A 20290-nucleotide genomic window follows, 5' to 3' on the forward strand; every position below is an offset into this window, starting at 1 on the left:
AGGTATTTATTAGATTCCAGATAGATATATATAGATAGAATAGAGTCTAGGTAGGCTAAGTTAACCTCAGTCGGATGTTATTGATAACACAGTGGCTGTGTCAGAGTAAACTTGTGACCATGTTTATATTTTTATCCTGGACGTAGTGGAGCTAGCAATAATCAAGTTCAAAGATGCTGGAAGCTATGACATTATTAAGCAGTTGCCTGGCACAATAGTTTATGCATAAGGAATATAAGCTAAGGATAAAGGTAATTTGTTATGCTGATTAAACAACATCTGGGTAGAGCCAGTTTTGAAATTTTTATAGCCGTTAGCAACTAGTGAATAATACATTTTCTTTTTTACGCTGCAGATCATGCCTTGAAAAGTTGTGCAGTTTCTTTTGCAAGATGTAAGCAGCTTTTGTAGGACAAGTGAACATATTAATAGTAAGAGCTACTGCTAACAACATGAAAAGGAATAGTCAGCTAAGACAGCAGTACCTCAAATTTTGCATTATCTATATAAGAAACAAAATTTAAAACGTTGGAGGTGTGATGAAATTTTAGAAGCAAATTGGTTTCATATGGTTATGAAAGTGAACTGCTTTGTACTGTCATTGTTTTTTTCCGTTCTTGCGCAGTATGAGTACGGCACATTACACTGAGATACTTAGCAAGCAGAAAAATCGATGGTTGAGTAATACAGTAAACTCTGTTAACCGGCACCCATGGGGATTAGTAGATGCCAGATAAGTGTAGTTTCTGGTTGCTTGAGAGTTACTATTAAAAATAGACATGACAAATATTGTACCCAATACTATACCATACCAGGAAGACTGTATTTATTTGATTTTAATATTGAAATACAGTAATTAAAAGCCTTGATGAAATAATATTTTAAACATATTTCTTCTAGAAATCGTGGCATACAGTGGTTTTCAGTGGCACGCTGAGTGGATTGGAATTGATTGAATTGAATAGAGAGAGAGACAGTGAATGCATGTATGAAAGCAGAAACGACTGTGTGTGAGAGATCGGAGAAATGTATGAAAGCTGAAGAGAGTGCGTGTGAGATTGGAGAGAGAGAGAGAGTGAGAGTGAGTGAATACATGTTTGAAAGATGGAGAGAGAGAGAGTGTGTGTGTTTGTGTGTGTGTGTGTGTGTTTGTGTGTGTGTGTGTGTGTGTGTGTGTGTGTGTGTGTGTGTGTGTGTGTGTGTGAGAAATCGGAGAGACCACATTTCCACTGTGGTAAGAAAATCCTTCTAGGTGGCACATCTCATTACTAAGGGTTTTGCATCCAGGAAGAAAGAGATCATTGTCTCCCTCTGCTCTTCCCTCATTAGGCCAGTCATAGAGTACAATGCCCCATTTGGCATGTACCTCACTAGACACCTGCAACAAGTGGAGAGGCCACAAAAGTACCTCACAAAGAGGATCCTAGGCCTTAAACACTTGTCCTATATGGACCGACTGAAAAAACTCCAACTATTCTCTGTCTCATATCGGCTACTTAGAGGTGATCTCTGCTCAACTTACAAAGCCATGTCTGACCTAACTCTGTTAGAAATGCTGCATCTAAAGAAATCCCAATCCCTCCACACCACACACTCCAGTGACCTCAACCTCATTACCACAATCAACAGAACATGCTGGAGGGACAGGTTCATAACCCAGAGACTGCCCATTCTGTGGAATAGACTTCCCATACATGTCAAACAGAGCACCTCACTGGCTCTCTTCAAGAGAGATCTTGATGAGTGGATGGGAAATAGAAAATTCACCCCAGGGATCACTCCAATGGCTCTACTCGAAAGAGGCACTGGGAACTAAGGTTGGGTGGCACAATGCCAGGGTAATCCTATGGGCTAGCCTTGTAAAGGCTCCAGGGCCATTAGCCTAGTACACACCTATGAACCTATGGTCTCTCCAGTTGCTGCAGGTGTCTGGTGAGATACATGCAGAAGAGTGCATTGTACTCTATTAATGGTCGGATTATTGTCGAGTAAAGTGGGGTTATAACATCCTTAGACCTGAATGTGGTGCCTTTACTTATGAGATGTGCAATGTAGAAGGCTTTCCTTTCCACTTTGGAAACCTAATGATCAAAGTTCAGATTACTGTTGACCTGTGTTCCCACAAGGGTACAGGGTGGCCCTTTTAATGTAAGATGGCTGGTTTGGAGCACAATGATACCAAACAGCCTAGCTTCAGTATGTCTGAATCTAGCCTATGCTACATAAGGCAGTAGTACAGAATTTCAAAGTGTGGAAAAAAATGCAGACACAATCAGCAAAAATGAAGCAGCAATTCAAACAAATACAGTTAACAAAGTCCAGTACAGGCTTTACATATACTTATTTTTCAGTCATTTTCAGTAGATGCCTTAGATTTCAGTTCAGATGCACTCCAGATCTCTGGTTAAAGTTACCAAACTCTGAGCAGCTCTGGTTAACTCATTACAGCCACAACCAAAGTTTGTCTAAATCACATTGATTATCAGCTTGTATAACAGAAGTAGACTTCCCTTCTTTTAGGATAAGTAAATCATTAGTGTGCAACAAAACAATAGTGTCAGGTAGTTCACAGAAAAAAAAATATTTGTAACTGGGACTGGTTAGGAGTCACAGTGTCCTTGCAGGAGTCACAAGGTAATACAGCTACTACACTCAGTTACCTTTCTCCATAAATTTGTGTTTACATTTTGGGTAATTTCCTTGTCTGTTCCTTCAAAGCACTGCTTAGCTGCAAAGTGTAGCTGGTTTGCCCAGGTGATGTGAAATCGTATAGACTCTTAAGATTTGTTTTAAACCATTCTGCCTTTGTAATCTGCTTTTTCATTTCAACAGTTTATACTTTACAACCCAGTATGACCACTGTGCTACCCTTAGCCCTACTGTTGTATACATGTGTGCGCTGACTGACTATAGCCAATACTGATTCACTGTCCAATTGCCTCATCTCCCACCTCTGTTTTCCACTCACTCTGGAGGCTTTCCATCTTTACATATTCAGTTTCTGACACATCAGACTGTGTCATTAGTGTGGGTGCATGCTTGGGCACCCCCCACACACACAGCTACACAGCCGTACACCCGCACACACACACACACACACACACACACACACACACACACACACACACACACACACACACACACACACACACACACGCATCCTAATACTTGCATAACATTTTAGTAATGTCAACATTAAAAAAGTTCAACCCCACATATACACCAGTGTGTCACCAAACAATTTAATATTCGTCAGCACACCATCAGTATTAATAAGACATGAAAAAGCTACAAAATACCAATGTCCTCTTAAACCACACCCAAAACATCCTTGTGATGGCTTTCTATTGTGTGACTGACTCTTAAAGAAATGAATCACAGGAGTTGATGAAATAAATGACCACACAGTGAAACAACTGCAGCAAAAGGGTGCAGAAGCACAGGCTGGTGCATACAATGCTGTTGAAAGGCTGCCTGTATTAATGGCTTGTAATAGGAAGACAAGCTACCACAGGAGGTAACTATAATTAGTAGCATGGCTACAGTCATGGAGGTCATGCCTGTGAGTGAAAAGAAAGCTGCTGAACATGCTTCATATATGTGAGATAGAGAAGGGAAATAAGTGTAGGTCAGGCGGAAGGGAGGCAGACAGAGATGCTGACACAGTGGAAGTACATATAGCATGGTAAGTAGTGTAAACAAAGACAGGCACAACCAGTTCAAAGCACTACATGCCCCTGTAAATGTGAGTATATGTGTAAAAAGAGATAACCAGTCAGAAAACAAATAAATAAATAAGGCAGTGGTAATTGGCTGACACCACCTTCCTGAAGCAGCCTTGCAGGAAATTAGCAAGGGGGTAGAGAGACAGCCAGTAACAGTGTGCAGAAATGAGAATTATCCATTAAGGAGAAGTGAAAAAGTATAAGAATCTCAGTGCTCGATAAACTGATGTGTGACAGAAGGGCTTTCCCAGCAGGCAGCATTGAAAAGGGCAAAGGTCACTTGCAAAAGTGACATTTAAAGAGGCAACAACCCTGTGCAGCTACACAGATAGAAATGGAGGGAGGCACAGCTGAAACTGTAGATATTAACTAGGAAAGTCCTAGTGTAGTGGGGGGACATATCCAACAACCTCATCCTAAAGAAGGAAGCTCTACCTAATGGTGCATGGATACTTGTATATCAAGCAGCAGGCAGCACAGGGAAGGTAATAACTGGGCATGCATAAAGAAGGGGATTGAAAGATGACATGGCAGAGCTACCACAACAGTGATGAGACCAGATACAGACTGGAAAAGTTGACCCGGCACTAGCATGCTCCAAACCCTATGGTAAAGGATGTGTCAGACACTGTAGCTACCATATATGCAGCTGCAGGTGTAACATGAAATGAAGAGCCCTGCAGCATAATGCAGTCAAGCACAGCACATCTGCATGAGGGGATTCTACAGCACCTACCCCCAGCTCACGGTTTGGGACAGTACATCATTTGGTAACAAAGGAAACAGGAGCTAGAACAGACTAGCAGTATAGCAGCAATGCAAGATTTTAAGATTTTGAGCCTAATCTATTCCCCTACAGAGTGACCACTTCTTGCATCTGGAGGTAGAGGACATGGAGAAAAGTATCACAATCTTCTCTCTTATCACCACTGGGATTGTCACCAGTCCAAATGGCTCAGTGGTGTTTCTGATGGATGGTACATTTCCAGAAAAATCCGCCACGTGAAGAAAGCTATATTCTGCCCATAATATGGATGGACAGCACAAATAGATACCTTCCTGTGATTTTTCCATATAATGATCTGCTTCCACTATCTCAGAATTTAAATAAGATATGCCCAGATCATCCCAAGATCCTCAATTTCTCTTGATGTCTTCCTAATTCCTTTATTATATTTTAATTTGTAAAATAGAACACATCTTACCAGTTCATCAGATGCCCCTACATTCACTGCTGCAGTATTCTTAACAGATGGGGATTTCCTGCAGTGGAAGACCGAACATTCGGCCAGTCTACCAAAGGCTACTTGTTGCTTTTAAAAGGTATGCCAAATGTCACCCAAACACTCCTTGTGTAGCGTAGGGCATAAAGGTGATGTTTAGGCCTACCATAATCAGAATTTTTTTGCTGCCAGTCTGAACGTATCTTTTTACCATCAATCTGTTTGCCTGCATCTGTTTTCTGCCAGTTTAATGCATTTTCATTCTTCAGTGACTACCTACGCCTGTTTGCTGACTTCTATTGGAGTTGCAGATAAGTGCCCCATTGGGGATTTTGTTTTTCCTTACCTTTTTGTGCTCCTTGGGGTTAATGTCATCCAGGAAAGGTAAATGCCAGTATGGGAGACAGATTCCCTATAAAGACTGCTACAATAAGTGTCTTTTTTGTCTAGGAGCTTCTCATGACCATACGTCTTGTTTTATTTGTCAGGCACTCATCCTGAAACCCTTCATAGTAGGCTTTCTTCCCTTTCCTTGTATCTTGAGAACTAGTGTCTTATGCTTCTCGCTAAAGATACAATGGAAGGAATCTCCCTCGCTGAGGGTCAGTTGTTAGATAAGGAGAAGATGAAAAATGTACGATTGAAATCTTCCATTGTCCAGCCTCTGACAGGTGTTTATCCCAAGGTCATTACAAACCTGGAGGATCACCTGGTTGTGTTGGATTTCTCTGCCATAACCATGTTGGAGGGCGGTGAGAGTCCAGCTGATAGCGTGTCTGAAAAGGCTTTTCAGGTGTCCATCTCAGATGTTCAGGGGGAACCATGGCTGATTTTTTTCTGAGGCCCTAGGGGAGTTCCTTAGTTTTTGGTTGAGGAAGAAGTTCCTAGTATGATTCTCAACTGTTGTTCTGGGTCTGAGCCTTCTCAGCTTTCTGGAGGGGACCTTCCCTTAAAGAAGAAACAAGAAATTAAACATGTAGCTTCTGCTCTTAGGAATCCACAAAGTGAGTGGCAGGCCTTCACTCAGGGGCTATTTGCTGCTCAAATGTTCTTAAAGTCTCCTCAAGGGGTTTCAGTTCCTGCTCTTCCTCGGTCCTCTACTCCCCTTAAAAGGACGAGAGAACAGGATTCCTCTGAGGATGACTCAGATTTGGATAATGAATCCCTGACTTATTCTACTCAAATTCGTTCTCCTTTAGACTATGGGTCACAGGGGGAGGAATCTGTTAGTCCAGATGTTCCTTTTGAGGAAATTTCCTTTGGGGAGACACTCTCTAGGATGATGGATTTTTTTAAGTGGGATTGTGCTCAGGTCTCTGATACCCATAAGAGGTACTACATGTTGCTGCATTTGGACTCCCCTAAACCTGTGGCTATTCCACCTGTTTTGGCTGCTTTGCTGGATGCTTTTCCCAATGCCTCTTATGTGCCTGATTCTATGCTCCCTGCTCCCAAGAAACCTGACAGGTTTTATAGGGTGCCTGAGGATTGTTCTTTCCTACATAAATGTCCTGCTGCTGATCCCTCTGTTGTGTCTGTAGCCTCTGATAAAAGATCTCAATTGCTTCCTTTGCCCAAGTTATTGCCTTCTGACAAGGACAGCAGAACTATGGAAAGGTTGGGTAAGAAGGTTTACACTTCTGCTGCCCTAGCTGTTAGGGCTATTAATTATCAGAGCCATATGTCTAGGTATGTGTTGGCTCTTCTTTCTCAGGCCTGTCAACGTATTTCTTTCTTTCCAGACTCCAAGGATAAAACTTCTGTTCTTTCCTTACTAGGGACTTCCTCTCAAGTCATTCATCATTTTATTAAATGTAGTTATGATGCAGCAGGTGCCTCTTCTAGGGCTGCTGTTTTTGGTTCACTAACGAGGAGGTATTCTTGGTTTAGGCTTCAACCTCTGTCTGATGATAATAAAGCTAAGTTGATGGATGCTCCTCTGGATTCCAAACCTTTGCTTGGGGCAGCTGCTGCTGGTTTAAGTCCCTTCAGGACAAGGGTAAGACCTTAGAGGACCTTAAACATGTGTTTATTTCTCCTGTGCCACATTTTTAGAGAAACTACCCCACTAAGCCTGCCTTTGTTCATAGGCAATCCTCCCCTTCTACTAAAGGTAGGAAGAACAGCAAACATGCTCCTCCTGCTAAGGTTTCTCAGTTTTCAGGGACTCCGAATCTTTCCTTTCTGGACAAATGAGGTGCTGTATGACTCTCCCTCTCTTCTTTGCCACATTCCTCTTTCTCTTTGTCTTTTTCTTTGTGTTTGGCTTCAGATCACACAGGATTCTTGGGTTCTGTTGATTATTTGTTAGGGGTACTTTATGGTGTAGAAATCCTGTCCTCCTTTTATGGGCATTCCTCAACCTCCTTGGGAACAACTTCCCTTTTTTCCAGAGGTGCTTTAAAATCTTTTGATACAGGGTACTATTTAAGAGGTGTCTGTGTCCCAAAGGGGAAAAGGGTTCTAGTCCAAACTGCTTCTATTGCCCAGAAAAGAGGGTACTTGGAGACCTATTCTAGACCTTTCTCATTTCAACACATTTCTAAAAGTGCCTTCCTTTTGGATGTTGTCCCTTCAGATTCTGTTTCCTGTCTTGCTCCCTCACGTCTACATGGTGTCTCAGGATCTCTAGGATACTTATCTCCATATTCTGATCCATCCTCTTTTCAGGAAGTCTTCATGTTTCTATGTTGCTTCCCAGCATTTTCAGTTCTCTGTGTTGCCCTTTGGCCTTTTTACTGCCCCATGGGTATTCACCAAATACCTTGTTCCTGTGATTGCTGTTTGCAGACTTTGAGGGCTCCAAATTTTTCCTTACATAGATGACCTCTTGATTCAGCATCCTCTCCAGAGATCCTTTTGCGAAATCTTCATTTTGCTGTTTCCCTTCTTCAGAGCTTGGAGTTCACTATAAATTTCAAAAAGTCTTCTCTGACTCCTTCTCAGGATCATGTTTTCCTGGGTTGCAGTATTCAGACTGTGCCAATGCTTGCATCTCTGCCCCCACCAAAGGCCTTAACCCTTATTTCTTTCATTTAAACTCTTCTTCCTCTGGCTTCCATTACCATCAGGGAGTTTCTGAGAGCTCTGGGTTTCATGGCATCTGGCCAAACTTTACATAACAAAGTTTAATTGGTTTCTGAAGTCAGTGTGGCTCCAACATGCACATCCTCTAGACTTTGTAGTTCCTCTTCTGCTTTGCCTCAGACAGGAACTTCACTGGTGGATTCAGCAGTTGTCTGAATCCAGGGTTCCCTTTTCATCCCCCTCTTCCCTCTCAGGAATTGTTCAGAGACACCAGACATGGGATGGGGCGTGTTACATTTGGCTCCCTAAAAGTACAGGGACTATGGTTGCCTTGTCAGCAGAAGGAGCACTTCAGTGTCAAAGAGATGAGAGCTCTTCTGCTGGCTCTTCAGGCCTTTCATCCTCTTTTCTGTCCAGGGCCTCTCAAAGTGTTCACAGACAACACCACAGTGATGCAGTATATCAACAAACAGGAAGGAACAACATCTTATTTTCTTTGCAGGTTGCTGTCAAGTATCAAGTGACTCTTCAAGTAGTGTATATCCCTTCTGTTCAAAACCTTGTGGCAGACAATCTGAGCAGGTCCTTAACTCAGTCCCACAAAAAAATGCTTCACATGGATGTGTTTCTGGACATTATCCACCAGTGGAGTACTCCTCAAATGGATCTTTTTGCCTGCCCTCTGAACAGACAACTTCCTCTGTTTTGTGCTAGAGTCCCAGGTCCTCTGGTGTGGAAGGTGGGCACCCTCTCATTTTCTTGAAGGGGGTATTTCTTTATGCATTCCCTCTCCTTCCTCTCATTTTGAAAGTATTGTTCAAAATTCAACAAGATGCTTCCAAAATCATGTTGGTGACTCTCGTTTGGCTGTGCCAGCACTGGTTTCCTCTTCTTCTGCATCTAGCCAGGGACAATCATCACAAGTTACCTCACAGAGTGGATATAATTACACATGACAAGGGATCTCTCATCCATCCTCACCTGTCCATGCTTCAACTGACAATGTGGGCAATAGGATTTTGATTCCTCACAGACACCTTTTTCTGAAGACATGCTGCAAACCCTGAAGGAGGCCCAGAAACCTACTACTAGGAAATTCTACTTATCTAAATGGAAGAGGTTTTCCATTTGGTGTCTGTCTCGTAACCTGGACCCACTTACTGTAGATGTTCCTTAGTTCTCTCTTATTTGTGTGAGTTGCTCAATGCTGGTTTGGCCTATGCTTCTATTAAGGCCCAATTACCAGCTATCTCTGCTTGTCTGCCTTTTTCTCCCCCTTTAGCTTCTAGATTTGAGGTTATACAATTTCTTAAAGGTGTCCTTAATACCAGACCTTCCAGGAAACCTGTTCCTCTTCCCTGGGATCTTAATTTTGTTTTGGAGAAGTTGACTCAGGCTTCTTTTGAGCCTGCTACTTCACTTTCCTTGCTACATTGTTCCTGGATGACTGTTCTTTTGTTAACTCTTACTTCTGCCAGATGGGTGTCTGAGTTGCAGGCCCTTATAGCTTATCCTCCTTTTTTGGTCTTTCATGAGGACAGGGTGTCCTTGTGCACTAACCCCTCTTTTATGCCTAATGTGGTTAATGAGCTATCACTTAATCAGTCTATTAATCTGCCTACTTTTCCCCCTCTTTGCAATCTGACAGTGAAAGGGTGCTGCATACTTTGAACATGCATAGGCAACTCAGGATTTATTTGGATAAGACCAAGTCTATTAGAAAAGCTCATCAGTTATTTGTTTCTTTTCATCCTAGATCTTTGGGACTTGCTGTATCCAAACAAACTATTTCTTCTTAGATTTCTAAGGCTATTTCATTTTGCTACACTTTTCATGGCAACAACCTTCCTTCTTCAAGTTAAGGCTCATTATACTAGAGCTGTGGCTTCTTTGGGTGCTTTTTTCAAGAGCTAAGATAACTATTCTATTATTCGGGCAGCTACCTGGACTTCTGTGCATCATTTATCAAACACTATAAGTTGGATGGTGTTTCTAGAGCTAGGGCTGGTTTTGCTAGTGCTGTTCTTCATGGCTTTTTAGGGGGCTCTTCTGCACCTCCCCCCCCCAAGTTTCCTCTTGAGCTTTGGCATTCTCCCATCTGTTAAGAATACTGCAGCAGCGAAGACATAGTACAGTTCTATAAAATCTTACCCTAACAGTAGATATCCTTGCCGTCTCTGCTGCAGTATTCACTCCCTCTCTCCATCCCCCTAGTCTTTTGCCTTCCTGGATGTACAGGTTACCTCTTGGGTTTCTTGGATTGTGTTCCTACTGGGGCATTCAGTTCTGATTATGGTAGGCCTGAATGTCACCTTTATTCCCTATGCTATGCAAGGAGCATTTGGGTAACATTCAGCATACCTTTTAAAAGCAACAAGTAGCCTTTGGTAGATTGGCTGGATGTTTGGGATCCCCATCTGTTAAGAATATTTATTTACTTATTTGCATTTGTTTACCGGGAAAGTCCAACTGGGCCAGAAGCCCAATTTCAGCGGAGGCCTGGGGAGAAAAGCTCCACAGAAATACAAACAATATACAATATTTAGATAGTACAACAGTATACATACAGTAGATACAGAATACACATCTAGTTAGTCTATACATAGTAGTATTCCATGCAGTTTTCTAGTAGATACAGGTTCAAAAAGAAAAACATGAGCATTTCAGTGAAGATCACTGTGAGAAAAAATAAAGTTAGTAGTGTGTACATATTAAATAATAGTTATGACCAAATGACATTGCCTTGATATATATTTATTTTCGAGTAGTAATGAACACTGAAGAGAGGGAGAAAATGAGATAAGGAATGGACAGTGTGTTGAGAGAGTTATATACTGCAGCAATGAAGGCAAGGACATCTACCGTTATGGTAAGATTTTACACAACTGTATTTTCTTTCCCTTCTGAGTATATTCCACCCTAGTAAAGTATTTGTAATAGTTTGATATGCACATCTTCTGTTCAATATTCTCTCTTTTCCCCAGCCCAAGATACAGAGTGGTGCATTCCTCCCAATGTCCACAAGGCCAGCCACAGAGTAAAGCCTTAATAAGTGGAAGCACAGTGAATGCACAAGCTGATTCCAGCCTCACCGTATGGCTGATGTTAGAGTGTAAAAATGCCGTGACCAGTTATCAGCTGTTAATGTCTGATGCAGCATTTGCTTCAGTGGGAATATTTGGGCTCAGAGTTGGAGTGTGGGCCAACAAGAAAAGCTTGAACTTGATGGAAATGCCCACATAAGGTGCATAAGGTACATATCACTTCTTATATGTTAAGTTGTGGTTTAGTTTTTCAAAACCAGACCTTGGAAGAGGGAGGGAAGGCTGTCAGATTAGCAAGACATAGTTATATTACAAACTGTGGGAAGAGAATCTAAATTTTCACAACTTGTTTTATTTTTAAAACTAAAGTATCAGGAAGGTTGAAGCTGGCACTAGACTATGAAATCAAATTGGGCATCATTGTATGAAGGTAACAGGGAAATGGTAAATCGTGCAGAATTACTTTCTTGGGGGGTTATGCTATGTTGAACAACAGCAATGATGGTCCTTTCCTCAAAGTTATTCCAGAGTTTGGAGGTCCTACTTTTATACCACTTTAACTTTGTACGAGTTTGTCTGAAAACGTCTGGGCATTATAACTTCTGAATATGTCTGAAGCTTTTTCTGATGGGTATACGAATATAAACACTGGGCTTATGTTAACATACAAAAACAATATTTGACATATTTTGTATATAGTAATGAAGTGGGTCCAGCAGTCCATTTCTGGAACTGTACTACTAATTTCTTTTGATAAGATTAATCACAGGCCTTGATGGTTTTAACAGAAGTAGAAGGTCATTCTTTTTATTTTTAGCTATATTTGCAAGTGTTTACATGCCCATGGCCTCCATCTACATGATTTTATGGTCTACCATCACTCCCTGTCATTTCTGCTCTCCGCTGCATCTTCAGCCTCACTTTTTTGAAGTTTCTCTCCATGCTTGGCTTTCTCCTATCTGATGTAGCAAGCTTGTTTGTACAGTCAAAGGGTGTATGCCAGGGAAATGGCCAACCTTTTCTCTTTAAATGACACCCTGCATTGCTTCTAAACATGCATGCCTAATATATGATGCTTCCAAACACTCTCTCTAGCTATAGGTCATAACAGTCACTCTGACTTCAGATGGAGTACTGCTATTAATACCAGGCTAGCCCTGCCCTTTCTCCCCCCAGGACAGCAGAAAAAGTCATCCAACCCTTCCTCTGTCAATCATTCAGCTCACCACGACCATTCCTACTGGCCCACAAGGGCAGCTAGCCTAATATTCACCTACGAACCTATTCCTGAACTCAGATGCACAGCTGTGAGGTTGGGCACCTTGTCCCTCTGTCAACAGGCCAACTGTAGAAACAAAAGGTATTCTACTTTCCAAAGAGACAGAATATGGTAATGCGTTATACTTCTTTCACTGTGCAAAATTACATCTGATTATAAATATGGGCAAATCATTCCATAAGATACAAAAGTAGATAAAAATCCAGATTTAAAAATATTTAAAAAATCCAAGTAACAAAAAAACTGTAAAAAGAAATCTGATATAAACAACACAATGCAACACAGAAAAAATAGGCAATTATGTTGTAAACTGACAGTGATAGTCACAAGTTCTAAATTATTTTTCTCTCCTGCATTTATAATTATTCCAGTCCTATAAAACTAAATGCTTCAATTATGGGTTTCTTACTTAATTAGCTGCATGACTACATCTCTCTATTACACTCTGTATTATGCTTTATCATTTAAGTAAGGTGTGTGAGTGTAATCCTGATCTTAGAAATTATAGAACATGATCAGCTGAGGACCCAATAATGTTTTAGTAAAATAAAATAGTGTGTCCTGTGTTGCTTTCCTTAGTAATCACTTCAAATATACTTAACCATACTAGGCCTGCCTACACGCACCAAAATTATTTATGTTATAAAACAGGTAGTGATGGCTCTACATTTTCTTTTTATGAGACTTTAGAAAGTTGCTTACTTCTGGTAAAATTTTAAAAACAGCATAAAAATGAGTCATGACTCACTTTGTTATCATCTGGTAGTGTATTCCTATGGGTCTTCACATCACCTAAAAGCCATTTGACTTACTTTCATTTCACGGAGACCAAATCACCTGATGTCTAAAATACTGAAAACTCACTTGACTGAATCTCATTTCACTGAATTGTAAGCCATAGACATGATGTGGGTTTCCATTCACCTGTGACTTGTTTGTGATGAAAGAATTTCTGTAACTTACAGTGCTGACTGTCAGAATACCGATAGTCATGTCGAAAGTAGTGTTGTAGTGTTTTTAAATGTGGGTATGTCTCTTTACATTTTTATGGGATGTATCTAAAGTAATATGGCAGATGTTTTGTGTGTTTCCAGCAGTAGTGGCAGCATGTAGAGTACTGTAAGGCAAGTAAAAGGTAGATGTCCTTTTCCCCATTATAGTGTGATCCTGTTAGTATATATAGTTAAGGGGGGGGGGGCGTATCCCCCACTTAGTTTGGTTTTATATAGTCCAGTTTCTGTTAATAGGGTAAGTAAGTAGTTTTTTAAGTTCTGGAAAGAGTTGGTCATTAATGTTATGAGTGTGTTTGTCTATGGTTTAATGTTTAGTCTTCTGAAGTTTAGCACGGTAAGCTTTCGGTGAAATGAGATTCAGTCAAATGAGTTTTCAGTATTTTGAAAATGAGGTGATTTGGTCTTGGTGAAATGAAAGTCAGTAAAATGGGTTTTAGGTGATGTGAAATAGATCCATTCCTACTGCTGTCTGTCTCCAGTGGCAGTCACTCACCAAAAGTGTGCAAAATGATATAAAATTCCACTCATGGCTCAATATCTGATATGCGTCTATTCTTCACTGGTGGCCAGAATTCATACTGTTTATTTGTGCCTTCAGTAATTATGGTTGTAAGGCTGACATACACTACATCTTGCACTTTTCTGTTATGAAGACAGTTCACCCTACTAAAAGGCTTCTCTGGCAAGTAGTGTGTAAAACTGCAAACCATTGAAATATATGATCAGGCACACTGCCATAAAAGCCCACAAAGAGTAAACGCAGACCATTTTAGTAACAACAGGTAATCATTTGTGATGTTGTGATATTTCAGTATAATATTTATATGGAAAGCTGTCATGGTATATTGTTTGTGGTAGTGCTGGTAGAGAGCATGGATACATGAAACATGGAATTATATTGTTATAACAATTCACTGGTAACAACACTTGTCACTTGCCATGTGCAGCTCTTGATCAGTTATCTATCCCATATAAAGGACAGTGAGTATAATGATGCCACAGGTACTGCTAGGTCATATTTTACTGAGGTAGTACCATTACATTATGATGAATTAAACTGCCATCCCATCCAGAAGTAGTTCGCTGCCTTATGGTCGCTGGCTGCTAGGATAGGCTCCAGCTCCCCCTGTGGCTCTGAACATGGTAAAGTGAGTATCAGAAAATGACTGCTCGGTTAGGTGGTATCTTACCTATTTTTAGTTGTTCTTGCTATTTATTAAAATGTGATGCAATGTAACCATACTCAAAATATACCACCTGTCTTCACAAACAAATTGACAGAAGTGTAATTCTAATGCAGGCAGGCTAAGAATAGGAGAATGAAATAATAGTACACCCTTCCACCAACATCCCCCAGCAAACACAGACACACACATACATTCACACACACACACACACACACACACACACACACACACACACACACACACACACACGCACACATACATGCACACACACACACACCTCAATGTGCACAGACATGCACACACACATACAGATGCACATGCCTATATGTGCGACTTTGCGTGCACACACATGAATGCATACACACACGTGCACGTCTGTGTGTGCTCACACACTTTCTCTCTTACAAATTTTGTTAACAGAACATTCAGTGTGATGCAATTTATGCTCGTTTTGTTACACTGAGTTTTAGACTACTAAACTTTCACATTTTTGTTATTGGTACTCTGTAATTCCTAAATAGATTGTTGTATAGATTAGAATGGACAGTTCAGTAGTTTATTAATACCTTTGTTGCATTAGAAGATATCTATCATGTTTTACTTTGTGAAACTTTTCATACAGCTACTGAAATTCTTCATGCATCTTTTCATCTGTTTTATTATGTGGCCAGTTGTCATCCTCGGAGTCATCCCATATATTTGTTTATGCAGGCACTCATGAATGGATTAAATAATCTGTGCTCCATAAATGAAGGTGTTTTCTGATAAAGAGGGTGATGAGTGACAGTATTTTTGATAGAGAGGTTTTCACCAATTTTGATATTTCATCATTGACAATAAACTGCTTGCAGCTTTAGTTTTAGCCATGCATTAACAATAAAATGCCTGCAGCTTTAGTTTTAGCCATGCACTATTATTTAAGCTGATCTCCAACTGTCAGAGCACTTCTTATGAGACCATTCTCAAGGGATGTTTAAACATAAAACACAATGATAATATTAGTGCCATGTATAGCTAGCAAATGGTCAAGGGCAGTGGAAATAAAATAATTTTCTCTCTGATGTCTTACTTGGACACATAAGTTATATTTTCCCTTGTAAATAAGCAGCCTCCCTATTGTTTTCAAGTGACCTACCCTCTGTGAGAGTCAGAGTTTGTTGGATTTCTTTGCTGTTTGCCCCATGTTGGATGCAATATGGCTGGCAGTGTAAAGCACTGGAAATGTTTGAACCCTACATCACATACGGATTGGTCCTAATAGTACATTGTACATACAGTCCTCCCCAGACCTTTTATTTCTATTACTCGCTGCTACTCCTAAGATAATTCACAGTCACATTATTCTCTCAGTTTCATCAGAAAGACAGACAAAAAATTGGTCTAGGATACACAGTCGCTATGTGCAGTGAAAGCAAAACTATTCTACAGGTTCCCGCTAATGTCGCATCGTGATTTCCTTGGCAACCTATACATTTTATGCTATCATGTTTCTGCTCTGGCTGGGTAAGAAGAGAAGACAAGTTATCAGTTCTACAGGGTACTTAAAAGATGTGCTCCGCCTCCTCGACCACAGCAGTGAAATATAATCTAACGTTGTCACATAGAGGTTTTTTATTTCTTGTGCTAAACTAAACGTCTCTGCTTCTCAGCCCTGGATGACACAAATCAGATCGTTGAATGTCCTGTTATGGCAAACAGTTACAAAATAAAACAGTCTCAGAAGTACAGGTAACTGTCTCCTCTGTGAAAGCCAGAGGCAGTGTCCTGGCTGTTGTTAGAACAGGGGCTATACAGGTAACAGCGGGGCTCATCCCTGATATAACCTAAACTAACTTTAATTTCACATCAAGCATGTACATGGGCATTCACGGCAGTAAAGAAAGGTGAAGCTGGCAAGGTGAGCATTTCTGATACTGGTTACACACACGTAAATAAAGGTCCCGAATTCGGAGATGGATCCCACCGTATAAGGACATCGTTCAGACAACCTTGCACAACGTGCCTGGTGCACACAACAAACCTGCCCAATTAGCTGTGCGAGACTGTTTTGGAACCATCATTACTCTATGATACACCGATGTTTGTGGGCTACGGTTAGCACTTCAAACAGAAGTAAGGAGGATTAGGAAAGGAAAATCACAATCCCCTTGAAATATATTATATGTCACGCATGTTAAGAACTTATTTAAAAAAAAATCTCTGAGAGAAACATGTGGTTTGCATCCTTTTACTTTAAAATGGTTTATGGCCACATAATTGGATCCGACCGCAGTCTTATTATATTTACTTTTTTTTAACTTGACTCCGCTGCTCCGCGCCCCCCAGGTGGCTGTGACCCATCAGTACTTTGTTGACTAATGACCGTGTGACAATTTGCATTCTTTTGCACTCTGGAAATGCACCACTATGTATAAGCCAGTGTTCTGCTATCCGACAAGTAAGAAGGCTCTGCCATTTGCGCTGCTCTCAAAATAACAGCAGGTTTCATTGGGGGAAGGGCTGCGCGCCGTGCCATCTACAGGTTTCTTGGGTAGGTAGGCAGCATTCACCTGCGTTCAGCTGCTGATGTCCAACTGCTGGAAGTGATGGTGGAGCTGTCTGTAAGCAGTGAAATGGATCTGAATGCAAAAATCCAAGAGCTGCCGTTCTGAAGAATTCCGAGTGGATAAATGGGAAAATTAATACTCTGGTGACAAAGCGCTGATTTCACTATGTTGAATTCAGAGCCATTGCAAAATCAAGAGTTTAAACTGTGAAGCTGTCTCAAGTACGTCTTTATAGCAACGGCAACAGTAAAATCGCCAGCTAAAATTATCTTTCTGTTTAACAAAAAGCTGTCAATCGAGTTCGGTAGGATTTGCTACAGTATAGACATGGATGGGGCTCCCTTGGTGAAGCATCAACAGCTAAAGTGAGGATGTAATTCCGAGCTGCATTTCACCATCTGGCAGGAATACCTACCTATACAAATTCTAACACTTCAGACAGGAACAGGTGTTAAGTCTTGGAGCTCAGGACAGGTGCAGGTGGACTGCAAATCAACGTGGTGGATAATGGGATTTAGTCTTCATTTGCAAATCTATGTTCTCATCTGTCACTTTGACCCCGGCTGCCCAGTGTAAAGCTTAATTTGGGCCCCAACTTTGGGACACTGTCTACCTGCTGAAACAGTTACCTAGCATTGTTGCCTGACTACTGGAGTTTGTGTCGCCATGGCGTTCACATTCGCTGCCTTCTGCTACATGCTCTCCCTGGTCCTGTGTGCTGCCCTCATCTTCTTCGCCATTTGGCATGTGAGTATTCATTTTTATTGGGGGCGGGATATAAGCAGAAAATGTGCAAATGGTAGTATTTAAGAAGTACTGGAACTCAGAGGTGATCAAGTATGAAAAATGTTTAATAAAAAGCCCTGTTAAAAAATATTCAGCCAAGGAGCGCACAGCTATCTAGAGATGATGAAGTATTTATTGGAGGGCACTGGGCAGTGTGTACAAGTTAGATTTTATGAGGGAACAACTAATACCGCAACCTTTACTGTTATTTTGCTGATTAGAACGTTATTATTTCTAGCCATACCTCACAACAGTCCAGATTTTCGCAGACTGTTCATATTTTTGCCTGATATTTTTGTTCAGTTACGCATAAAATTTGTTGTTTTCTGGCAATTAAATACTGACATACCTTTGTGTTTTAGACTTCATAGACTTCCGAAAAATGAATACTAATATAAATCATTTTGTTCTAGCAACTCTCAAAGTTTACAAGAGTAATATTTACCATCTGTCCCTATTTTTGGTACTTTGCCCCTCCATTATTTTTGGCTTTGTCCAGATTACTTGGGTTAAGGCATTGAGAGGTATGTTTCTAACAGTAAAGTAATTTGGGCTTTTCGTTTATATTCCAAATGAAGTTCCTGTAACTTCCTGCACACATGTGGAGGGAATTTGTCATCAAGATATTTGGATACTACAACCTCCACACCTCTCAACTTCTTAAGAACAAGAAATCTGGAGAAAGCTAAAATAATGGGGCGGGGGGCAAAGGCTTGCTACAATACTGGGGGATGACAAAGGCTCAAAAACAGGGACACATTTTAAATATTCCTCTTATAAACTTAGAAAGTTGCTAGGTTAAAAGGTGTTGTGTTATCATTAATTTTCTGAGGGATAGGAAGTCCGAAACATAAAGGCATGTCATTTTTTATTAAATCCAATCCTCACTGATTTGCCAGAAAACCACAACTTTTATGAGGAACAAACCAAATATATGAAACAAACATCTGGACATTCTATGAAAATCTGAAGGACAGTTCAGAAGTAAGACTACTTCTCAAATGTGCTAGACTTTGCATCATATTTTTGTCATGTCCCTCATTTTTTTGTAAATTATTTCCTGTACATCAGTAATGAATTTTTATCTCTCAACTGTCCAGAGTTTTGCAGAAGATCCAGATTTTTGCTTCCTATTTTTCACCTGCTCTTCATAAATGAGGTTTTCAGGCAAATCACAGAGGTTTGAAGTCACTCAAAATGACAGACATTTGAGTTTCAGACTTCATAGCTTTCATACAAATGCAAGTTAATACCAAACCTGTTATTCTAGCAACTTTCTAAGTTTATAAGAGCAATATTTAAAATGTGTCCCTATTTTTGGACCTCACAAAGAGGATTACCAGCCTCAAACAGATGCCCTACGCAGACCATCTAAAAAAACTCCAGCTTTACTCTGTCGCATATCGCCTACTCAGAGACGATCTCTGCCTAACATAAAGCTACGTCAAACCCAGAGCTGTTGGACATGCTTCGCTTAAAGAAATCCCAATCCCTCTGAGTGACATGCTCTAGGGACCTAAACCTTGTCACCACAATAAACAGAACATGCTGGAGGGGTAGATTCCTGTACTAGAGACTTCCCATACTCTGGAACAAAACTATCTATCTATATCAAACAAAGCTTCTCATTAGCACTCTTCAAGAAAAATCTTGATGATTGGATGGGAGATAGGCAATTCACCCCAGGTATCACTTTTATGGCTCTGCTTGACAGTGGCACAGGAAAATAATTTTCTTGGGTGGCAAAAGCCAGGGTACTGTTTGGCTAGGCTTATATAGGCCCTAGGGCCAACAGCCTAGTATCTACCTATGAACTTATGATCCCCTTCCATCATTTTAGTCTCTGACAAGATTCTTAACTTTTCCATTAGAGTATTATTTAAAATATTGTCCCTGATTCTGGGCCTTTATCCACCCTTGTTTTTGGCTTTACCCCTGATTTAGAAAAGAGGTTGAGAAGTATGGTGCCTGAATATATATTGAGCAGTGAACACCAGGAAGTAGCTGGTGGCTTGTATGTTTTTTTAAGGATCAATGCAGTCCATAATGGTCAAAGTTCTGTCAGAGATTTGGTGGTTACCAGTACACTGTCTTACAGACAGGCAAGTGTACTTAGGCAGTGATCTTATAACCATAACTCTCAACTGTTCAGATTTTTACAGAATTTCACAGAATGTCTAGAGTTTAGCTCTTATTTTTGGTCAGTTCCTCATAAAATTTGTGGTTTTCTGGCAAATCACTGAGGATTGACATGACTAAATAATACTAAATGATGACAGACATTTGAGTTTCAGACTTCATATCCTTCAAAAAAACATATAATAATGCAAATCTGTCATTTTAGCAATGGTCTAAGTTTATAGAAGCAATATTGAAACTCTGTCCCTATTTTTGGGCCTTTGCCGTCCATTATTTTTGTCTTTGTCCAGATTTCTTGCACTGAGAGATTGAGCGGTATAC

General features: G+C 40.5%; 1 protein-coding gene across 1 annotated transcript in view; it reads left to right on the plus strand.

Annotated features, from left to right (window-relative positions):
• Positions 1 to 15924: 15924 nt before the first annotated feature.
• Positions 15925 to 20290, plus strand: part of CNIH3 (cornichon family AMPA receptor auxiliary protein 3) — a 1634537-nt gene continuing 1630171 nt past the window's right edge. The window contains exon 1 of the mRNA XM_044058844.1: positions 15925 to 17791. Coding sequence (XP_043914779.1) covers positions 17711 to 17791 — 81 coding nt within the window. The 5' untranslated portion in view covers positions 15925 to 17710. The remainder of the gene's footprint in view (positions 17792 to 20290) is intronic.

The sequence above is a fragment of the Protopterus annectens genome, chromosome 1.part2 (genome assembly GCF_019279795.1).
Source record: "Protopterus annectens isolate FY-2018-M chromosome 1.part2, PAN1.0, whole genome shotgun sequence".
Taxonomy (NCBI): domain Eukaryota; kingdom Metazoa; phylum Chordata; order Ceratodontiformes; family Protopteridae; genus Protopterus; species Protopterus annectens.